The sequence below is a fragment of the Hesperophylax consimilis genome, chromosome 22 (genome assembly GCF_061612785.1).
Source record: "Hesperophylax consimilis isolate HC1 chromosome 22, BYU_Hcon_1.0, whole genome shotgun sequence".
NCBI lineage: Eukaryota > Metazoa > Arthropoda > Insecta > Trichoptera > Limnephilidae > Hesperophylax > Hesperophylax consimilis.
In genome coordinates, this window is record NC_142857.1 from 28,239,659 (window position 1) to 28,262,288 (window position 22,630).

At 34.3% G+C, this 22,630-nt stretch overlaps 1 protein-coding gene across 1 annotated transcript in view; it reads left to right on the forward strand.

Moving 5' to 3' along the window:
- Positions 1–352: 352 nt before the first annotated feature.
- The window catches only part of LOC149413417 (potassium channel subfamily K member 18-like), a 52,124-nt gene continuing 29,846 nt past the window's right edge, over positions 353–22,630 (forward strand). The window contains exon 1 of the mRNA XM_089645465.1: positions 353–1,013. Coding sequence (XP_089501591.1) covers positions 353–1,013 — 661 coding nt within the window. The remainder of the gene's footprint in view (positions 1,014–22,630) is intronic.

The window sequence follows — 22,630 nt, forward strand, 5'->3', positions numbered from 1 at the left end:
TGTTAAATATTATAAAGTACCTTTATACATATTCAAAACTTTATGCTACATGGTTGTTAGAAAGTTCTTGGTTGATTAAGTGAACATGTTGCTTTTTGAATGGTTATTTCAAAGATTCGCTTGTGTAGTTTAGAGCTTAATGTGTTCAAAAGTTGTAAAGAGCACCCGGGGCGCAGAAATAGAATGGTTACTAGTTTGCTTCATACCATCTGCTCGTACCTTCTATCCACTGCGGGTTGCAATTGAAATATAAAACCCGGCACGTGTTGGAACACCCCATTACATCCTGTTAGAAATACCACAAAGGAGAAATAAGCACAAAATAGAAATAAAATTATAAAAAGTCGCAATCATGGACAAAGAAGTCGTCAAGATGCAATACGGCATGAACAAAAAATCAACCAAAAGCAGAAACGGAGAAGGCAAAAAGGGAGATAATGGAAATCTTCCAAGGAAATTAAGTGCTGATGCTCCGACTACGTGCTGTTTTTGTTTCAAGACAAATAGAGCAAAACGTAAAGGACTACTGACCGGCTTGGTAACAAACATCGGAATATTCGCTTTACTCCTTGCGTACACACTTCTTGGATCTTTTGTGTTTTTGGCCATTGAAGGGGGAGCAGCAAAGATGCACCAAAAGACTCTTGCAACCACAATTTATCAACAGCAACTGCGTGAAAAGAGCGCTAACAGCATCATAGGCCAACACAGCAATATCAACGGGACCGCTTCGCAAGCAAGTGCAGAACTTAGGGCAAGGACTGTAGAGAACATCTGGGAAATAACTGTATCTTTGAACATCTTGTATAAGGAGAACTGGACCAGACTGGCTGCGCAGGAGATCGGCAGGTTCCAGGAGCAGTTGGCTCAGAGGGTTGCTGCAGAACTAGGAGGGATTCAAGGAGCAGGAGGAAGGGCCCTGGAGGGTTCAGCGGGAGTTACTTCCGCAGATGAGTTTGAGTGGAACTTCGCAAAGGCTTTTCTGTATTCACTCACCGTCCTTACTACAATAGGTGAGTTATTTTTTTTTCTATTTGCTTACACTACCAGAACAGAATGAACCTTAGATTATAAATTTAAAAAAACTTATTTCATTTCGTTCAGTATTCTACTGAAGTAAGTCTTATGATAAGTTCAGTTCAATAAACAACTTCAGTAATGTTGTTTTTTTTCCAAAAGAACGAATTATTATATTTTCTTTCCACATATAAAAATATTAAATAGCAAAAAAACTTGATAAAATAAACCTACTTAAAAAATGACGTGTCCTTTACGTTCTGTTCGTTTTTTCAATAAAAAATCTTTTTAAATATAATTTTAAACAACTTTCTGAAAATTCATCACATTTGAAAACATATTTTTAAGCTTACTTTTCTCTCGGAAGGTCTGTTCATTACTCATCTAAAATGTCGTGGCTTTAAAATAACATTATTCTAAGATATTAGTTCACATTTAAAAATGAGACGCAATGTTTTAACGAGATGTTTAAGCGCGGTATACACTATTTTTTCACAATATTGAATAAGTTTAGCAAATTGATAAGCCTTTATTTAGAATTAGGAAGCATTAAAAAAACATATCAGTCTCAGAGTTTATACGCATTAATCTGTAGACTAGTTAATTAATAACTTAACATTATAACGATATATTGTAACAGTTTTTAACTTTTTTCCACTTTATATTTTTACCGTTTCCAGTTTTAGCTTCTTATAGTCATCTTCAGACTGGTACAGTTATTCCGTAAACTATGTTTTATGAACACAAAATTTTGGGGAGTGGACGGGGGTTCATCCATCCGTTTCGTCTAGTTCCGTCTATCCCATCCGAAGTATGAATTTACACTTAAATAATAATCCGCGGTCTCCAGTAATTCAAACATCCATCCGTTTCGTCCAGTTCCGTCCGTCCCATCCGAGGTATGAATTTACACTTAAATGATAATCCGCGGTCTCCTGTAATTCAAACATCCATCCGTTTCGTCCAGTTCCGTCCTTCCCACCATAGGTATGAATTTGTTCTTAAATAATAATCCGCGGTCTCCAGAAATTCAAACATCCATCCGTTTCGTCCAGTTCCGTCCGTCCCATCCGAGGTATTAATTTACAATAAGATAATAATCCGCGGTCTCCTGTAATTCAAACATCCATTCGTTTCGTCCAGTTCCGTCCGACCCATTCGAGGTATTACTTTACACTTAGCTGCACTGCACTGCCCTTGGATAAGTAGGTTTGACTTGTTCTTCTTCTTGTAACAATTTTTCCGGTCATTGTGACATTTTAGGATGCGTATATCAAGTGGGTAAACGCGCGCCCAACATTTGAACATGGTTGAACTTTGTCACATGAGAACGGGTCGCTTCTATGACATGTACTTGAATTCAACAGCTCAGCTGTGGAACGATTTGCCAGCCTCTGTGTTTCCCCCTCCTATAACATGAGCCTCTTCAAGACCCATGTTTACTCCTTCCTCTCCTTAAAAAAAACCTCCATACATCATTCTTAGAGATGACATAGGCCCTGAGAGAAATGTTTTTTTCTCATGGCCTTCTGTGTGGAGTTAATGTAAAAAACAGGTAGATATGTAGGACTATAATTGCAGGATTTGATATTGAGGTTTCCCGTCCATCGAATCTTTCCGAATACATACCTACCTACTCCTATACATAAAACACTGCGCGAAAAATACCTAGAGGTCTGTACAAAATATGTCGATTATTTAATATATATATTAGAATTATTTGAAAGTTTCTAATATAAATTTTTAAATGCCAATAAATAACTCTTAACTCTTTCTAACATTGCTTTTAACATATATATATCGAAGTAATACTGGAGGAGTTTTATGAGTCCGTATCCGTTTCTGCCGTAAAGTACACAAACATACTCTACTGCTTTCTTGAAGTGTATTTGAAAGGAAAACAATGTTTGATTTAGCCCAATAGCACAGCGCCCCGTCTCACTCACACTTGCGTCAGGCGAGATCTTCATCCCATATGATTTTTATAAACAAGGCTTAAATAGGAAATTTATTCTTAAAAGGCAAATATTTTTGTGTTATTCTTTATTTTGTGACTACTATCGATGTACTGTGTACAAGATAATATGGATGTGTAGTGGTGCGTGTGTGAATATGTAGATCTCTGGCTTACCTTCAGCGATAGGGATATCCATAGATTGTCTCACTCCAATTTATAAATTAAAACAATGATTGAAATAATCGAACTTTATTATTCATTTAAAGTTATAAGTAACATCAGTAAATTTATCAGAAGGCAGAAAATTAGAACTGTCAACGAAGGGCTCGAGATTTCGAATGATTTTCAAAATGGCTTCATCGAACAGCTGACGGCACGAGGCAGAGTTGCCATCTTTCAAAAATTTCCAGCGGCCAAAAATAATGTGTTAGTTCTTGTTCTCTACAATATTCTTTTTTTGTGATCATTCCGTCAGATCTTTTCCAGATCTTCGTCCAAACCACCAGACCACTAACATAATGATTCGACACTCACAAAATCACTGACGAATATTCTTCAGCCATGAAAATCAACGCAAACCCTTCCAGAATTACATGGAACGATCAATTTATTGCACTTGTTGCTCCGTAGCATGTGTCCGAGATTTACTGTTTCTGATACATTTTTTCAATTATGATTCAATTAAGTTTTCATTTATATCTACATTCAGACTGAATCTAAAAGAGAGTTCCTTTGGTTAGTTTGTCACGCCATATGATAAATTGCCCCTACCCGCAGCGAGGCAACAAAGCACGACACAACTTGCCCCGTATTTACTCCCCATTGTGTAGCGGCACAAAAAGAGAATCGCTATTTTATACGTGGTTTGTACATCCCTACGGTAGGTGTGTAGTGTTGTGGATGTGCGAGTATACCGGGGCGTCCATCCCTTGCGCCGACATTTCGTAGGGTGAATGCGGGTTGTTATTTGACGTTAACTTCAGTTTATTTTTCCTGCCGGCGGCCGGCGACTAGTGACACCGTTTTGTAGAGATTTTCGCATTCCGACACTGATGGTTATTTCAGGCGGGCATTCGAAATGCATTTGCATCACATGCTGGTAGGTTAAACTGTTTAAAACTCTGTTAAATTTTTCAACACTACTATTTGCAACAGAGGTACATTACTATTTGCAGTAGAGGAACAAAGCTACCTATTTTACAATACCTATTCAAATTTTATAGCAATCATTTTCAGAGTTTTTTTTTATAAACAGCTATAATAATTGTTATGTTGTTTACTTAGGTAAGTATATCAGAAAAATGTATTTTTAATTGGATTATGAAGTGTGTCAAATTAGGTCTACACGATAAGCTTTCTGGTAAGCTTGCATTTGATTTATTTTGGCCTTGTAAAGGGGTTGTGAGTTGAAAAGCAAAAAAAAGATAAAACATTAAACACAAAGTGTAAATCATTTTGAATAACCACTTCATTGTGAATAGGGGTACAGAAATAATTAGTTTTCTAAACATCCGTAATAGAAAACGGATTTTGTTTTATATAAATACAGTAGTGTTTAAAATATATATATGTGAATATCGCACAGGAGTCCTGCTCGATAATCAAGTCAGATTATGGCATCGCCAATTGGGTATGTTGTAAGGCTGTAGGTAGTGGGGTTTGTGAAGGAGATGGGGAAGAGGAAGGTGGGGATGCCCTTGGCTATTCAGATCTGGTCACAAAACACGGCTTAAGCCGATTCAAGCAAAATTTCAATTCTGAATGGTGGTCTGACACCAGGGTGATATTGAGAGTATCTTCCACTCATGCAGCAAGTTTACTATATATTATTTAAATGAAAACATTGAGCAATAAAGTTTATTTGAGTACGCTGGGAAATGAACCCGTGACCTTCGGATTACTAGTCGAGAGCCTAATCCCTCGACCACGTAGGCCGCCTAGCGCAGACCCGTGAAAAATTACGGGATATTATAATTGTAAGATGTGTGAAGTTGAAAGTTTTAATAAAATATTTGCCTAAGGATACATATCTTTCATAAACAAATATCACAAATTTTCTCTGAATTGTGATTTATTCATTTTTTTAATATATGTATTAGAGAGACGATCAGAAGTTTTACCTTTCGAATGAACACCTTTAAATGTAATTATAATGCGTTCTTGAAATTGGGAAAGCACAGACCCACACAGACCCTTGAAAAATCACGATATCTGACTTTACTTGTCAATTCACTCACCTTGTTAAGATTAACCCAAAGAAATTTAAACAAAATAATTAAGTACACATTTCAAATATAGAACAGCAAATAAAAATAATTTTATAGTAAAAACATGCTATTTTATAGGTAGGCACTTTTTCGTTTCTCTGATTTCTTGACAATATCAGTTCAAATTGTGAAAATGATACTTAGATTCAAAGGAAATACGAATTCGATGAAAAAAAAAGTATATTTCTTTATTTTGTTGTTTTCATGTTGACCAAATATTGGCCAAGTTGTCCAAAGTTATGGGTTCCCACCCAAACGTTGCGGTCTCAACATTCTGCTTGTTAATACCTTCAACATTGCGCAAGTAACTTTTTCCGCTTGTGATGGTGGTATGTAATAAGAAAATATCAAATACTGTTAGGTTAATCGTTTCTTAGGAATATTTTTGTCTTTAAGAAAATTATAATTTCAGATGTTTTTTTATCAAACGGCTTTTCAGAAATTACTTAATTACGCAACAATAATAAATAACAGATACCTGCTTAGTAGGCATCATAAATAAACCACTCACACCTAACCTAACCTATAATTACCTGCAGTAAACTAACCTAACCCAACGGTAGGCACTATTTACTAAACAAAAACTCTTTGGAGTAGTCAGATAATGAGGAGAAGTAAGTTTTCCTTTTAATAACATGCAAAGCAATTTAATAGTTATTTTGTTAAAATTAAAATCGATTGTTCATTTGGCAGCCATTGTAATTGATGCAAAAGTTTTTAGGTTAGGTTTTTCTTCTTTTATTTAAAGTCAAAATATGAACCTATGATATGATGAAAATAGTTTTTCTTTATTTTAGGTTTAATTAAGACATAAATGAAAAACTAGCATCTTTATATTATTATGTCAAAACAGTGTGTGAAGAAAAGGCGTCAAATCATGCAGTTTTTTAATGAAAGTTTTTCTAAAATAACAACAAAATATTGCCGTCGCTGAGAATCAAACCACCAATTGCTAAGTTAGTGGTGTAGTAATGTTGATTATTATTATTAATGATTATTATTAATTTGACCGGTCGGTGGCCGAGTTGACATCGCGTTTGGGTCCCACCCAGGCGTAGTGTGTTCAATTCCTCGGCTAAGTTGACTAAGTCCTCCATCACAACACAAGCAACATTTTCAGCTTACTGTGGTGGTGGTAGGAGATTTTCAAATATTGTCAGGTTATTCGTAACCTAGGAATATTAACATTAATTACAACACCAACTCTTTTAAGAACGGCGAAATTAAATTGTTTTCCATTAAAAATTATTAGATTTATATTTTTGAATATTAGAATTTTATCCAAAAACATATTCTTATAACAATCGAAAATATATTGCTTAATTATTTCAAGAGATCACTCAAATTACAACTTATGGTAACCGAAATAAATAAAACATTATTTTCCTGAAATAAACACAAACTCGAGAATCGGGATCACGCTGTAATCTGTGGATTGTCGATATTCAATCTCTCCCAAATCTGAATCTACGAGTGGAATTTATCGCCCCCCCTACCTCCTCGGCCGCTCCCCCCGACCGCCCCCCGGTCGCCCCATTGCCGCCCCGAGGTATTTTTATATACATGCCGTTCTGCCGCTTGGAGTGCACAATAGCTGCTTTATTTATTTTCCAACCGTTTTGAATGTCGGGGAAAAGCGAAACGCCCGTGAAATAACTTTGAAAATATCTGAAAATACTTTCATGTTGTACATATCTTCAAATATGACGCGATAATTACAGAGAATGTGTTCAGTTTGGCTAACTATAGAGAGGTTTGAAAATATTAATTACAAATTGTCTCCATCATAATTCTTTCATTATAAACTAGCCAGGGTTGTCTGGCTAAGAAGGCTGTTCATTAAATTATCTCGAAGGCTGTTCATTAACAATAAAAACAATATAGAATAAGACAAACTATTATGACTAATAGATTGCATCCACCGGTTCGTTGTTCACTAATACAGAACAAAATGTAGTATAATATAGTACAAAAGAATACAATACTATAATAATAATGATTGGATAATTTATACAGCGCCGTTATTGAGAAAAATCACTCAAAGGGCGCTGCTAGAAACCATAAAGTCTGCAGCAATTGATAGATTCAAGCTGCATTCATTGTGGGAGCCATATTCATAAATAATTAAATGTAATAATGCGTGAATGTAATTAATAATAAATTAGGCACTTGTAAACCTCTATGTATGATAATTGATCAATTGCCCATTAATAAAATAATATTTAGAGATTATCAGAAACGTACCATTAAAATGAACACCGTTAGCAAACTATAAAAATCGTTGTTTTTTTTATATTGTCGAAAATGTAAACAAAATAATTATTTTAAAATTAAATTAAAATAAAATGATATTTGTACCTACGTACTTCACAGCTTCCGTTATATTATTTAATAGGTACTTAATTATCAGTACCAATTTTGAATATTAAACGTTTATAAAACTTGAATAATTTGACGCATATTGCAGGAATACAAAGGAAAATTTCACACCAAGCATACATGCACCAACAACCGAAACTAGAATGTTTAATTTGAATTAAGGCGAAGCTTAATGCTAAATCACTATTTTGTTTAATCTTTATAACGAATTGGTGTACATTATGAATACAAAAAAATATGCTTTAGATAAATTGAAAGTTTTTTTCGTTTCGCTTGAGTAGAATAAAAAAAAAAAAAAAAATTACTCAATAAAAAATATAAACGTAAACTACTAAACACATTTTTTTCAATAGAAATGTATGAACGCGTCAAGGAAACAACTTTAAAAAAATACAGTATTATAGCTAAGACTATCTGTGACAGTTAGATTTGATTAACTTTTTTGCTTTCTTATAAAATTATTTACAAAATAAATAAAAACCAGTTTTGTGCTTGAAATGGAACGTTTCTAGACGTTTTTGTCAAGCGATTTTAATGCCTATTACCTATAATATAAGGTATACCAAGAATAAACACATATTTGGCTTGTAGCTTCCTCTTGAATCGGAAAATTTCATAATTAGGAGGAAGCTTGGAATCGTGTTAAGAATTCGAAGAATTCTAACATAATTCCACTACTAGAAGATTTAATTTCTTAGCATGGTAGTAAAATGATGAATATTTATTTACTTTTTAAGTGAGAGATGAATCCATAAATTTATCTATACTTATTGTTAGTGTGGCTGCATCCTCTTCACTTGAGTTATGAAAGCTCTGAGTGAAATGTATTGCGAATCTGTGAAATGTTTGATTCATAAACATTGCTATTCAATTTGGATTTTCCAGAAAAATATGGCAGGCCCTATTTATTGTGAAGTCGACTTTGAGAATCTTCAAAATGGTGATTGGTGAAAAAATCCCATTGCAAACTCAATGAGATCTTATTCTTTCTAAATAAATCGATTCCGGCCCTCAAGTTTGCGCAATTCTTCGCCAGAATATGAATTTAAATTGGAATATTAATTTTTATATATTTTTTTAAAGTTTGTTTAATTCACTCTTTAATATGCTTCTGATCTAATATCTAATATTTGTAGATCTACAAAAAGCATACGACCGAGTCGACAGGAAAAAGCTATGGAAGGTGTTGTCCAAGTATGGAGTGAATACAAATCTGACTCAGGCAATTGCGTCTCTGTATGAGGGAAGCGTTGCATGTGTTAGGGTGAACGGTGGTTTTACGGGGTGGTTTGATATCACAAAAGGTGTTAAACAAGGCTGCGTAATGTCACCGTGGTTATTCAATCTATACATGGATAATTGTATGCAAGAATTGAAAGAGGTGGGATTGGGCGCAAATTTGAGCAATCTGAAAGTATGTTGCCTATTGTATGCTGATGATGCGGTGCTGATTGCTAATAGTATGGATGATCTACAGTTTTTCGTGTCTAGGATGAACGAAGTATGCATGAGGAGTTAATGATGAATGTAATAAATCTAAAGTTTAAAGAGAGAGTACGAAAACAGTGTACAATATAGTTGTGAATGAGTAATACTTGGAGCAGGTGGATGAGTTTGTGTATTTAGGAAGTATGTTCTAGAGATATAGGAAGGCTGACAGAGATATTGAAAAAAGGGTAAATGCAGGTAATTCCGTAATGGAGGACTGAACGCAGTTGGCGCAAACAAAAAAATGTCAAAAGAAGCGAAATTAGCAGACCACAACGGAGTGCTGGTTGATGTATGGAAGTGAGGCATGGAACTGGCAAAGAAACGATGAAAATAGATTGAGTGCTGTTGAAATGAGATCCCTGAGGCGTATGTGTGGTAAAACCATGTATGATCGTGTGAGGAATGTGGAGATCCGCAAAGAGTGCAAGGCTGATGTTAGCGTAATGAGTAAGATCAAAAAAGGGACGATTAGTTGGTTTGGGCATGTACCTAGACCGAATGAGCGAAGAAAGGAGTGTAAGGAGAATATACGATGCAAATGTGAATGGTAGCAGAAGTTAGGGAGGCCCGAGGAAGACATGGCACGACCAAGTAAATCAGATACTTGAGTCGGGCCATGTCAAGAGTCAGAATAATAGAAGATGTATGAGGCTATATATGCATGTGAATGAGGCAAGGAGTGTGTGTGTGCCAAGACCGAGTTGTTTCGCGGTCCGTCCCTTCTGCCTACCCCTGCGGGGAAACGGCGTGATGGTTAGTTGGTTAGTTAATATTAAACGATGGTAGCAGACGTTTTACAGAATTTGTACAGTTAATAATATAAGTGGGCGTTTTGTGTAGGGCAAGCAGATTCTTCAAAAATAACCAGCTGCTAACCCTACGCAAATCTCAAGTACGCCCAACAATTGAATTTGGAAGCCACCTCTGAGCTGGAGCCCCACTATATTGCTAAATTCTGTGCAAAGGAGGGCAGTCCGTGTGATTAAAAATTAACAGACTGACTGCTATTTCAAATGCACAGACGCAATGTGGGAATGCTGAGTGTGTTCTACAGGTATTTTAATAGAACCTGCTCTAAGAAGCTAGCAGCATTGACCCCGGTGCACCAGTGCACATGCGTTCACAGTTGATGTTGGCTTCAAGAGAACGGGCGATTTTTTGTGTAAGATGGCTCGTATGTGGAACGAGTTACGGGCATCTGTTTTTCAAGACCCGCATTAATAAATCCATCCCTACAAGCCCTACAAATCATCTTCATAATTGCTGAGGCCAAGGCCAAGGACCACTGAGAAATTACCTATAACACCCGCTAAACTGCCAAATTTATTTATTTAATTGAAGAATAAAAAAAATAAATAAAAGGTGATGGAATACGCTTTCAAATGTTATTATTTATCTATCTATCTATCAATATAAATAAAAATACAAATGTTTGGATGTTCAAAATTTTAAATCGCCTAAAGTTCTTTACAGATTGCTTTGAAATATTTACACAACGTTGAATTCGAAAACGCGTGTGTTTTTATTTACCTATATTATATAGATGTCACCTGTGACAGGTAAAAACATGCTTTTTTGAAAAGCGGCGCCATCTGTGGAACGTAAAAGCAATACGCGCTATTTTTCTCAATTTGCACAGACTGACTGGGGTAGAGCTAGTTTATAGAAATAAAAATGTAAATGTTCTTTGGTTCGAAATCTTAAAACTCCGAGAGTTCTTCACAGATTGCTTTGAAATATTTACACAGCGATGCATTCGAACACTTATAAGCATAACTTTGTTATAATGATATAACAGTGTTTTCATTTTGATGGTTCCTAGAGAGATAACCTGAACTAGAGATCCCCGAGGTAGTAATTAAACTGTTATTACTAAGTGATATTATCACGTGTTATAATTTATTTTTATTTTTGCTGTGGAAAACTTTGATATTTGATTATGAAGTTTGGTGTGTTTTTTTTCTTTTTAACACCACCTAGTTCATATCTCTAATTATGACGGTAAAGGAGACACAACGTGTATCGTGTTCTATTACAAGGAAATGAACTGTTAATCAAATCCAATATAAAGCTCATTCAATTGGGTTGATGGAAACAGCCTACCTTGAATTCCCATAAATCCCGTCAGTAGAACTTGACAGAACTTGCACTGTTCACATGGTGAAATTTCCTCCAAAAAATCTTTGATATGATTTTGGTATTTGCAAACAGAGCACAGAGCATGTGAATATACGATGAGGATTTGACGATTAAACCTGCTTGCCACACGACACGAATACGAATATTGACTTGCGACAATTTACAGTGCAACAAAATCATCTTATTCTTTCCAATGTGGGTAAGGCTGTTTTTAAGGAAGGAAATAGAAAACAGGTATGATAGTAGGTATATGATGGATGAATGGTAGGTATTATCCAAAACTGTTTCAATACTAAACACAACGATTTCCATGAGACCGTATGAACTGTTCCTTAAAGCAAAAAATTGACCCTACGGGTAATTGCTGTTTGTTCCCAAAACCCAACAAATTATTCTGAGCAGTTATGCCTCTACAGTAGAGTAAAAATAAATTCAAATGTATTTATGTATTAAGGAATCTACTGTCGCGTATTTTAAGGAATCCATGTAATACAATTAATAATATAACTATATATTTCCCATCTTTCAGTACAAAAAAAACCATTTCTTCGAATGGAATCTCTATTGATTTTATCCTTGACTTCCGTAATAAATAATAACCTTCTCCACAAACACCTTCATGTGTGACAATGTTATGATAAACGGCCCGGCTCTGAGAGTAATGGAGCCTCAGATAATATAATATATTAACACAAAAGCGTAGATTCCTTTTAGTATGACTTTGCGTGAGATATTATTTATATGGTCTTCATGTCCACTTTAGAAATACTTAAAAGCATTTCTCTGTAATATAATGTATAGTCTTTGCCATAAAGGGGATATTTATTTTATATTCGATTATACAATATGTTATTTATTTACTAGATGTACCTCCCTGTGTAGATGGAGAAACAGTAGATCGTATTGCTTTTACGTCCGATAGATTGCGTTGTTTTTTTTTAAAGCTTGTTTCACCTGTCACAGGTGACATCTATATAATATAGGTATATAGAAATACACGCGTATTCGAATGCAAAGTTGTATGAAAATTTTAAAGTAATTGGTGAAGAACATTCGGAGATTTAAGATTTTGAACAAACGAACATTGATATCTTTATAGTTAGATATTTATTTATGAACGCTCTTTTCATTGTCTTTTACAGCGCCGCTTTTGTGAGATATCACCTCAGGGATGCAGGTATTACAAAAATACATAAATATTACAAAAATAAATTGAAATTAAGTTAAATAAAATGAAGTAAAAGAACAGGTGCTGAAATACAGAAACAAGTGACACGAAGATTGAGACTCTGCAGCAAGAATCCTAGGTGGTGAGGAAACTGGACCAGCTGCTGCAGCAAAAGAGTGCACCGCGTCTACCAACAGTGCCAGCACGAGGTTAGTCATCCGTCCAGGTATGTGTCTGCTACTAATTAAGGGCTGACACAGTATCCTCACATATATAACAGACCTTGGCAGCACCGCTGTGACGTTCGGCAAGTCCATCATTCATCTCCATGTAATCTTGTTCCTGGTGATTGTGTTAGTGGTTCAATGTGCCCGCAATACAAGGCGACGGTCGGGATAATAAATTACCCTGGGCACTTGTTAGGGCCTTCAGAGTTTCCAAGAACTCCGTTGAAAACATCTGGCGTACCCACAGTTACCGATTCTCGTCCCAAGTTCAACTTCAGCCAATTTCGAATATTTTTTGGCACAATTTTCGATTATTCATTTTTAACACACTGCACTCTAATCAAATTACTATAAAGTTCTGATTACTAATTGGTAAGTTAATTTAAAATATTGATTGACTGATTTTAAAAATAATTTCAAAGGGATGTTGCCTCATTTCCCTTAAAAATACAAAAAAAACACAAAGCGGTTGGAGGACGGCATGGCGCGTCCGGCTGCCACGAAGGGCGAAACAATACAATCAATATAAAAATATAACTCAGATATTTCAACAATATCAGCTGTAATATGTTGCCTTTGTCAGAAGTATTTGAGTACAGTTCTCCCGTCTGGAACCCACATTAAAATATAAATTTATAAGTTATTGTAATAATACAAAATACATTATTACGTTTCCTAAGTTTTAAAATGGATATTTCAACAATTTTCTACTACAACACTTCTAAGAATTGAATAAATACACATTTTCTGACAGAAAGACTTTCACTGACTAGGTTTATATATAAAATAAAGTAGGTTAGGTTAGGTTAGGTTTTTTGTTTTTATTCATCGTCTAATGACTTAATATCACTTTTTAAAGGTGTTTTGAATTGTCACTGTGTTGAGTTTTCATGGAACCATAAATAATATAGGTACTGACACCAAATACAAACTGAAACTGAAACCACTTAACTGAACAAATAAAAAAGTCACAACTATTTCAGAAAAAAACACTGTTAATATATATATGATTGCTTTATATTATCCACACTACTAAAGTTGAATAATAATTTCATTATATACTCAGCACGGGTGATACCAGTGAGGATATCGTTATATATATTTGTTACAAAAAAAGGAGATGATATAACACTTATTATTACTGTTATAATAAATGATACAATTATGTTGATTTTCAATTTTTAAGCGCCATTAGAGAAAGTGAAATAGCGAATGTAGCATCACATAAATATAAGAAGAACAGCCTATTAGCAGTAGGTCTATAATCTAGTTACGTCTTTCTATTTCCGTATTCGTTTCAGTGTGAGCGAGCGAGTGTAAGCACAGGATCATTTCATTCACACCCGTGATGTAGAAATTTCAGGATGTACTATTCGACGCAACTTTTAAATACGAAAACGCCGCCCGGTCCTGTACCATTTCTTTCATTCACTCATATTATTTGAATGTCTATCGTTGTCTAAACGAAAAACGTTTGAATTAAGAATTTACTGAAAATGGTGGGTTTGTTTATTGCTACATTTTATTTCAATTTTGTGAGATGAAAACGTATGTAGATATATTGTGAAGTCATTGGATATAGCCACAGATAGTAGCCGCGCTTCCTCATCCAGAAAAAATACCAAAAACTTTTTCTGAACCTCCTTAATTAAAATCAAATTAATACGGATTTCTAAAACACCTTGGTATCAACGCACATCACGTGGGAGTCAAAACTCTTTAAAAAAAGCAGCGGATAGACATTTTTTGTGAAAAAGCATAGTTTTTGCGAGTAGCTGGCGTGCTAACTTCTCGTACGAGCTAAGTAGCTCATATACGCTATATATAGGCGTGTTAGCTACCCACATTTATAGTTTCATGCGCGTAGCTGGCTGAGATGGAGGTCTCGGAAGAAATAAGAAATGAACTGCAAATTTTATTTTCGTGAAGCGACAACCTGTATTCCACAAGCACGGTAGCTGCGATAGTGCATAATTAAGTCATCATCCCACCGAGCCATTTGGGTTGCAAAAATATCATCTTGCAATAAAGCAAAAAAATAGCTCAAGCACATGTTCACTTTGCTAGCTACTGGCATAGTGCTTCTAATAGAAATAACAGCACATAATTTCTAATATATGTGCTGTTATTTCTTGTGTTTTGTATTTATGAATGTAAGGGAGTATTGCTTTAAAACAGAGGTGTTTAAGTGCACGCGTCCCCCATCTCACACCGCGTGCCATTGGCTCACGAAATAGCTACTAATATGCGAGTTTTATAGCAGCAATGCAATACAAATGCCACTAGCATGCTGAAATCCGTGACTGGCGTGCTTTTAAGAGAGTTACTTGCGTGTGTACCTGCGGCTTTAGGACTCGAACGGGAGAGACGCAGAGCGGTGAACAGAAGAAACAGGAACCAGGCCCCGGGGCGGGAGAGATCGCTTTGCCAGAATTTACGATCCCGAATGTTTTATTGTACTTGCCTGTATGATAATAGGCCATTTTATTTTTATTGTATTCAGAATGGACCGCGTTTAAAGCGGGTACGCGATGGGAATATTTCGCAAAGGCCAAATGAAGTGAATATTAAATGAATAAAATGGAATACACAAAGATAGGCATTATTAAATGGGCAGTTTTTTCTAAACCTTTCTAGAATACGTAAACGAATGCGGTCCTACTGTTTTCTTTCTTATTTCTACCGAACTCATGCGTATGAGTTAGTGTACTTAGGGTTCCTCGTATTTCGTCGGTCTATTCAAAAGCACTCATATTCTAATAAAAAGAAAAACCAATTTTTTCTACCACAATAATATTTCAAAGGATTCGAGCTTTTTTGCTCCGCCTTTTGATCAAATACAGAGTTATAATTTTGTTACAGATTATTCCAAACCTTGAGAACTTATCTATCTGTATATATTGATATATCTATGTATTAGATTTGAATGGAATAGAAATCTTTAAGATTTCTCGTGAAAAATTGAATTACTAGGAATGAATTAGAAAACTAAAATATTTCACTTCTCATATGTGGTTCACATACTTGTAAATACAGTCTTGAAAAATAAATTTCAGCGCTACACATTGATCTAATGATTATTATTATTTGTCCCAAATGTTCGGAGCCAGAGCAAGTGTCTGTTATGACGAAATTCATCTTGAAATTCTTAGAAAGCGCTTTCCATTCTTATTGGATTGCTATGGCTTATATGTGCCTGAAAACTTCAACGGTAGTTTTCATCACAACATTTTCATGATACCACATGGCAGAACATATTCTAGCACAGCATATCACGACAAAAGGAACGAAATTTGATGAAATTTCTAAAACAGTTGTTTAATTACTTAACCAATTTTTTTAATCTACCACTACCTAAAAGATAGGATTGTTAAAATAATAAATGTTTTACTGTATGTAAATGAATGATTAATCTGTCATACAATAATTTTAATAAAAAAACGAAAAAGTATAAGGAAAAATAAAAAATGTTTTAACTTAGAACTAAGTTATTTCACCTGGGGATCGACAACTTTACGATATTGGATCTATAGGCGATTTTATACTGATTTCTCGAGCACGATCGCGCTGTTGATAGCCACAGCGATATTGATAACGCAATAAATTAGAAATCGATATACCATGACAAAACTGGAGGCATTTGCTATAAATTGAAATTCCTAAACGTCAGACAGTTACGTAAAAGTAATAATAAATTGACAATATCAAATTAAAATAATAACTTTGACATACATTGGAAGTCTGTATGTATTTTTTGACACTAAAAGGGAGTAAATTAGTTCAAGACGTATTGACAGTGTGCGTTATGATATTTTGCGTATTGACAGCTTATCCGACACCAATCATATTCTGACCGTGCTCGCAAATATCGCTAACTGTTCATATATGACGGATTTAGTCAATACCGTATTGACATAGGGCTTTATCGATCGTTCGTGCTAGACCTCCAGAGCGTTATATCGAGAATATGAGAGTTTATACATACTTATAATATAGAGTTTATACATACTTATAATATAGAGTTTATACATACTTATAATATAGAGTTTATAAATACTTATAATATAGAGTTTATACATACTTATAATATAGAGTTTATACATTAATGTCTGGTCTAAATCTACCACTTCTTTCTACCCGGCGAACTATTAATGACATTCTTATACTTTTTAAATTACTGAACAATCTCATAGACTGCCCTCAAATGTTAAGTGTTATAAATTTTCGTGTCCCTGTTAAATCAACTCGACTCCACCATCTTTTCCACAGTGACAATCATAGCACTAACTATTTGTATCATTCACCATTGGCGCGTTTCCACCGCACTGCCAACACGTATACAGACCTTTTTGATATTTTCAAAACCTCACCGTCTTGCATCAAGGCAAAAATACTTGGTTGTGAATGTAACTGATATGTTTGTGAAATGTTAAATGTCTGTTTGTACTGCATCATACTGACATGTTCTTCTTTATGTGTAACATATGTATGGTGTTCTATACATATACATTCCACATATATACATATATGTGAAATGTATATGTATAGCATCAATATAAGCTGCTTACTTCAGATGTCTTATAGTGTTGGCTAACGGATGTATTATTTTAATGAAAAATGTTATTTTTAATTGTAAAGTCTCTGACAGCCCTGAACTGTGTACTTATAATCTAATGTTTCACATTATTGTAAAAGCCTTTTATGGCGTTTAATAAATAAATAAATAACTATTTTAGAGAGTTTTTTTGCAGACAATTAGAATATCGCCATTTTTCATCACTTTGATTTGTAATAACTTCCTGTTATTTCACGCGTATTTTAACTGAATTATTTGTTTCATCCGAACCTTTTTTCGTTTGTTTTTTTTTTTAAATCACGCGGATTCCATTATTTAATCCCCCGTTGAATTCACCTAGCTTCCGTCGCGTGTCCGCCACGGTCCGTCACCGCCACGTTAAGCCGTTTGACTGACGGGATAGGCAGTGAAGACCCATCCACATTGTTTAGCTGGGAAACCATTCGCTGTCGAATTGTGGTGGCATTGGAAATGAACGTATCCACTGTGAGTTGGTGTCAGAAGTGACTAGTCAAGATGGGTATTTTAAAATTAAACGCTGTCAGTTTCAAGAATATAAATTGATATAAATAAAAGGAAAATCAACAATATGATAATATCTGTTAGAAAGTAGTGAGTGACTTTATTTTGATTCGATTTCAATCTCTGAAGTTGTGAATTTTTCAAAAAAAATGTATTACCTACTTGAGAAAGTTTTTTCAAAAGTTGAATTTTTTGATAAAAGTTACATATATTCTGTAACAATTTAATTACTTTCGTGAGACATGGAGCGTAAAATTTTGTTTTAACTATGAAAAAATTAACAAAGTATGTTATAATTTCAATACATCTCTTTTATTTATTTATTTATTTGAGGAACATAAACAGTCTGAGTAATACAATATACATAAGAGGATAACAAAAAACCAGACCAATTATTAATGTTCACAGATAAATATTCAGAAACATAAAACTAACCTGTAAACTAGAATATTTAATAAAAATAGAAAAAAAAACAAAATAAAGTAGCAAATAAGAAAAATAATAATTCGAATGTAAATTCAACAAACGATAAACCTATAATATGCCTACAATAAACAGCAATAAAATAAAATAAATGTGATTATAACTATACTTAAATAGACTTGGGTTGGAACGGGAAAGGGGAAGAGAGGGATAAGGAAAAGTTGCCACGCAAGTAATATTAAAATATTAGGTACCTACAATCAATTAAACAGTCGTGAATATGAGTTAGAATGTGATACAATGAAATTCTGTAGTGATAGTAACTAGCAGTGAATATGTCAGCACGAGTGTCTATATTTGCAAATTTATTATTATAGTAGTTACATGTCCTTTGCATAAATTCATTTTGATTGGAATTGATATTGCATCTATCAATGTAGAAAAGGGTATTTTGTCTGCTGTATCGAATTGGCGAATGGAAATTTATTTTGTTCAGCAACTCCGGGCAGTCAACTTTAGAGTTAATAATTTTATACAAGAGCATCTGATCAGCGACAATCCTCCTGTTGAGTAGTTTCGTGATTTGAAAATGTTTCTCGATTTCGTCGTAAGAGTTGTATATGTTAAATGATTTAAAAGTGAGGAATTTGAGAAATCGTTCCTGAACTCTTTCTAACCTGTTAACATAAACAATATAGCGCGGGTTCCAAACCGGTGAACAGTACTCCAGGTGAGGACGAACATGTGAATTGTAGAGAGTCAGATATGTCTTAGTATTTTTGAAATTTTATTTGGTATGCTGAGAGTTGTACATTCCTTCTTCATGATCGGAGTCAACCACCCTAACAATTTCACTAAATACCGACAGGGTAGTACCATCATATATTTCGTACATCAACTGCCGTAATGTCATCTGATCTCAGAGAAATGTGTGTGAAATATTTATTTATTTTAATTTACGCCTATTAAGGCTTTTACATACATATATAACAATATTTAAGAAATTATACTTACTCGTAAATAGTGCAGGAAATGACCGTTTAAAACCAGTACCAGACAGTACGTAGGTCCAAAATATAAATATAAAATATCCAAAATAATTTTTTTTTCAGCCGACAAAATACTGTTAACGTATTGTTATACTGTCAATTTAAATAGCTTTATCAAAATATTCCCCTTCTTCAATAAGAAACTTCAATAAGGTATGCTTATATAAAGAAATTGATGTACTAAATATATCAACAACATCGTAGTATTTGTTTCCTAGCTGTTGAATCCGTCGCATAGGAGTGTGATATTGGGAAGTTAATATAGAATTGCTACAATAATATGGTAGGTACTGTCTTGTAACCGACCTGCTTGGAGTATGAAAAGAGATTACATATAATAAATCAGGGGTATCAAACATTGAATTAATGATTTTATACAAACAGGTTAAATCGGAAATGATTCTACGATCAGATAATTTTATTAAATTTAATGAACAAAGTACGATATCGTAATTTAAGTTTTTTCTAGGAATGCCGATTTTAAAATTTACTTATCTCAAAAAATTATTTTGGATTCTATCAATCGCATGTGAATGAACCCCATAGTTTGGGGACCAAACCGGGGAATTGCATTCTAAATGACTCCTTACTAATGACATATATAATGTTTTTACAGTATTGACATTATTGAAATCACTAGATACCCTTAAAATAAATCCCAACATTTTCAAAGCTTTATTGGTTATTATTTCAATATGTAAATACATGCGATTGCCACTAAAACGTTGATGGTATGCATTGTCATCGACAGCGAGTACATCTGACGACTTCCAGCTTGATTGTGGATCGCTCGAAGCGGGTTAAATTTTGCATTAATTCATTCCCGAAAACAAAAGTAAACTTCTTATAGATATCGGAAATGATTTGAGATTAAAGTGGTTTATTTTTCGGGTATCATGCCGTGTTGTGCTACCTCCTTCCCTAGCCAACGTTTCGAACAACATTACAGTGTCTATCATCAGGACAGATGTATAGCACATTTAAGCAAAGATATAATCTATTTTCGTGGTTACATAGGTAAAATAGCGCGCTAAACTTTCAGCAGACCCGATGTAAAGCAGTATTTTTTGTTTATTTCCCTCTACTTCCGCCCAGTTCAAATATTCATGAACACCATCAGGTTTCATTTCCCAGAGGACTAAGCACTGATGATGAACGATTATTCTCATTTAGCATCCCGTTTCGGGACCAGTGTGAGTTGGCTTGATGGATTGCGACTCTGGGAAAAAACATAATGAACTAAAATCAGACTTTTGATCCTTATTTGGGCTTTGTCTCTGGAAGAGTAATCACTATCCGCGCAGCTGTACTCTATTTTGCAGAATATAGAATTACACATTATTAAATTACGTATTTTTAAAGTACATATTATTAAATTACACATTATTAAATTGGATTACATGTAAATAATTAGTAAAACTAAATGACAACGTCAAACAACAAACGAATCTAAAAAAAATACATTAGGTATATACGGTATTTTTGTATACACAACACGATTTTGTTCATATTTTCCATTAAATGAATATACCTAGAAAACAACTGCTTTCGGCTGACAAATTGAACGTTGGTAAAAATAATGATTTGCATCAATTATTTGTGCAATGCTTCATGGAAATAGTATTAATAACTAAATCTCTCATAGTCTTCTGGGCTGGAGACCGAAATAAACCTATTTGGTTCTGTGCAAAGGAGGGCGGTGCGTCTAATTGAAAATTGATTGATAACAGACCAATTGCCATCTCTAATGGACAGACAGAATATTGAGTCTGTTCTACGGGTATTTCAATGGAGCCTGCTATAAGCAGCATTGATCCCTTTTGCACCGGTACACGTAGGTACTCGAACCAGAACACCTGTTTGCACAGCTGAGAACGAGAAGAGAGTTTATGAGAACGAGTCATTTCTTTGACTCACTTTTGCGTATCACGTGTGGAACGACCTACTGGCATCTGTTTTTTCTACTTCATATAATGCGGACCTCTTCAGTAGTCGATTAATAAACCCATCCCCAGCTCCTACCACAACTCACAACGATGCATAATTGGGTGGCAATATAGTACCACTCCCTTTAAACTGGGCAAACAGGGGCGCTCTAGGGAGGTATAAATTAAAAAAATAAATCAATAAAAAACTTACCTTATGTACATTCAAATTAGAGCATGCCGTGATTTTTTACGGTTGTAAAATTCTAATATGAAAATAAATATTATGTATGATCTTAGACATGTCAATTCTTGCGTTGTTCCTCTTTTCTATTTATTTCAAACATTCTTTGTCATCCAACTTTATTTATTTATTTATTATTAACTTATTTATAGATAGATACAAATTACATATTATGAAGCTTTGCCTGTCCAACTAGGAAAGTTTCCCGTTCCAGGACATACAAATTGACAGGTGTAGTTCATATTATTCATTAAGAAATGTACATAATTACATAACTAAATAAGAAATTTTATGAAAAATAAACTGAAATTACCACGACTTTGAATGATTTTTAAAAAAAATCTTTAAAATACCGTAAAAAGTGAAAAGTCGCTTTTGTAATGTGTGTTATATTATGACTTAAAAATTTCATAATTTTTAAAGTAAATATTCTACTACGATATATAAATTATCATTTTTTTAACTTTAAAAATGCATACTTAGGATGATAGACGTAATTTTTTTTTTCAAAATTATAAGCTCTAAATTCGGCTGTTGCGAACTCCTGCAACTCATAAACCGTCGCAGTAAGACGTCTCAATTTGGTTAAGCGGTTGTATCAATGTGGTTGAGTTGGACGTAAAGTTGAACCGTGTGGAGAAGCATTGTTTGCGTTAAGGGGCGTGGCTATCAAGTTGAACGTTTGTACCGCCAGAGCATCCAACCACCATCCAACTACCCAACCGCCAACCAAGTTGTTTCGTATGTACCAATGTTGAGCGGTTGAATCAACTTCATTCAGACGGCATATGCAATGTATTCAAAAATGATGCAATAAACGAGAATGTAAAAAGGTACTTTTTTTTTTCTTTTAGTAGCACCTTATGACCGAATTTTTTTCGTTCCGTGAGACAATTTTTAAAACCTATTTTCTTTTCATGTTGGTAGTTAACGATGCCACTAGAGATTTGGCAAAATTTTGATATTTTTTTTAGAATTTTAAGTAGGAGGCATGCAGCGTGTGTTCCGCAGAGGAGCAACTAACGAAATTAAACGAAATATCGCGTTGCCTGTACGTAACACTCAACGTTTAACAAACAACGATTTAACCAACCAAATTGAGTGGTCTGTAGAGGGTTTTACTCACAAAAACAATACGATAAAATACACTATTCTAATGCGACATACATACTTAACGTTTGAGACTTTGGAATATTGATATATTTAATGTTAATTTGGTGTATTTTGTGGATCATATAAAATATTT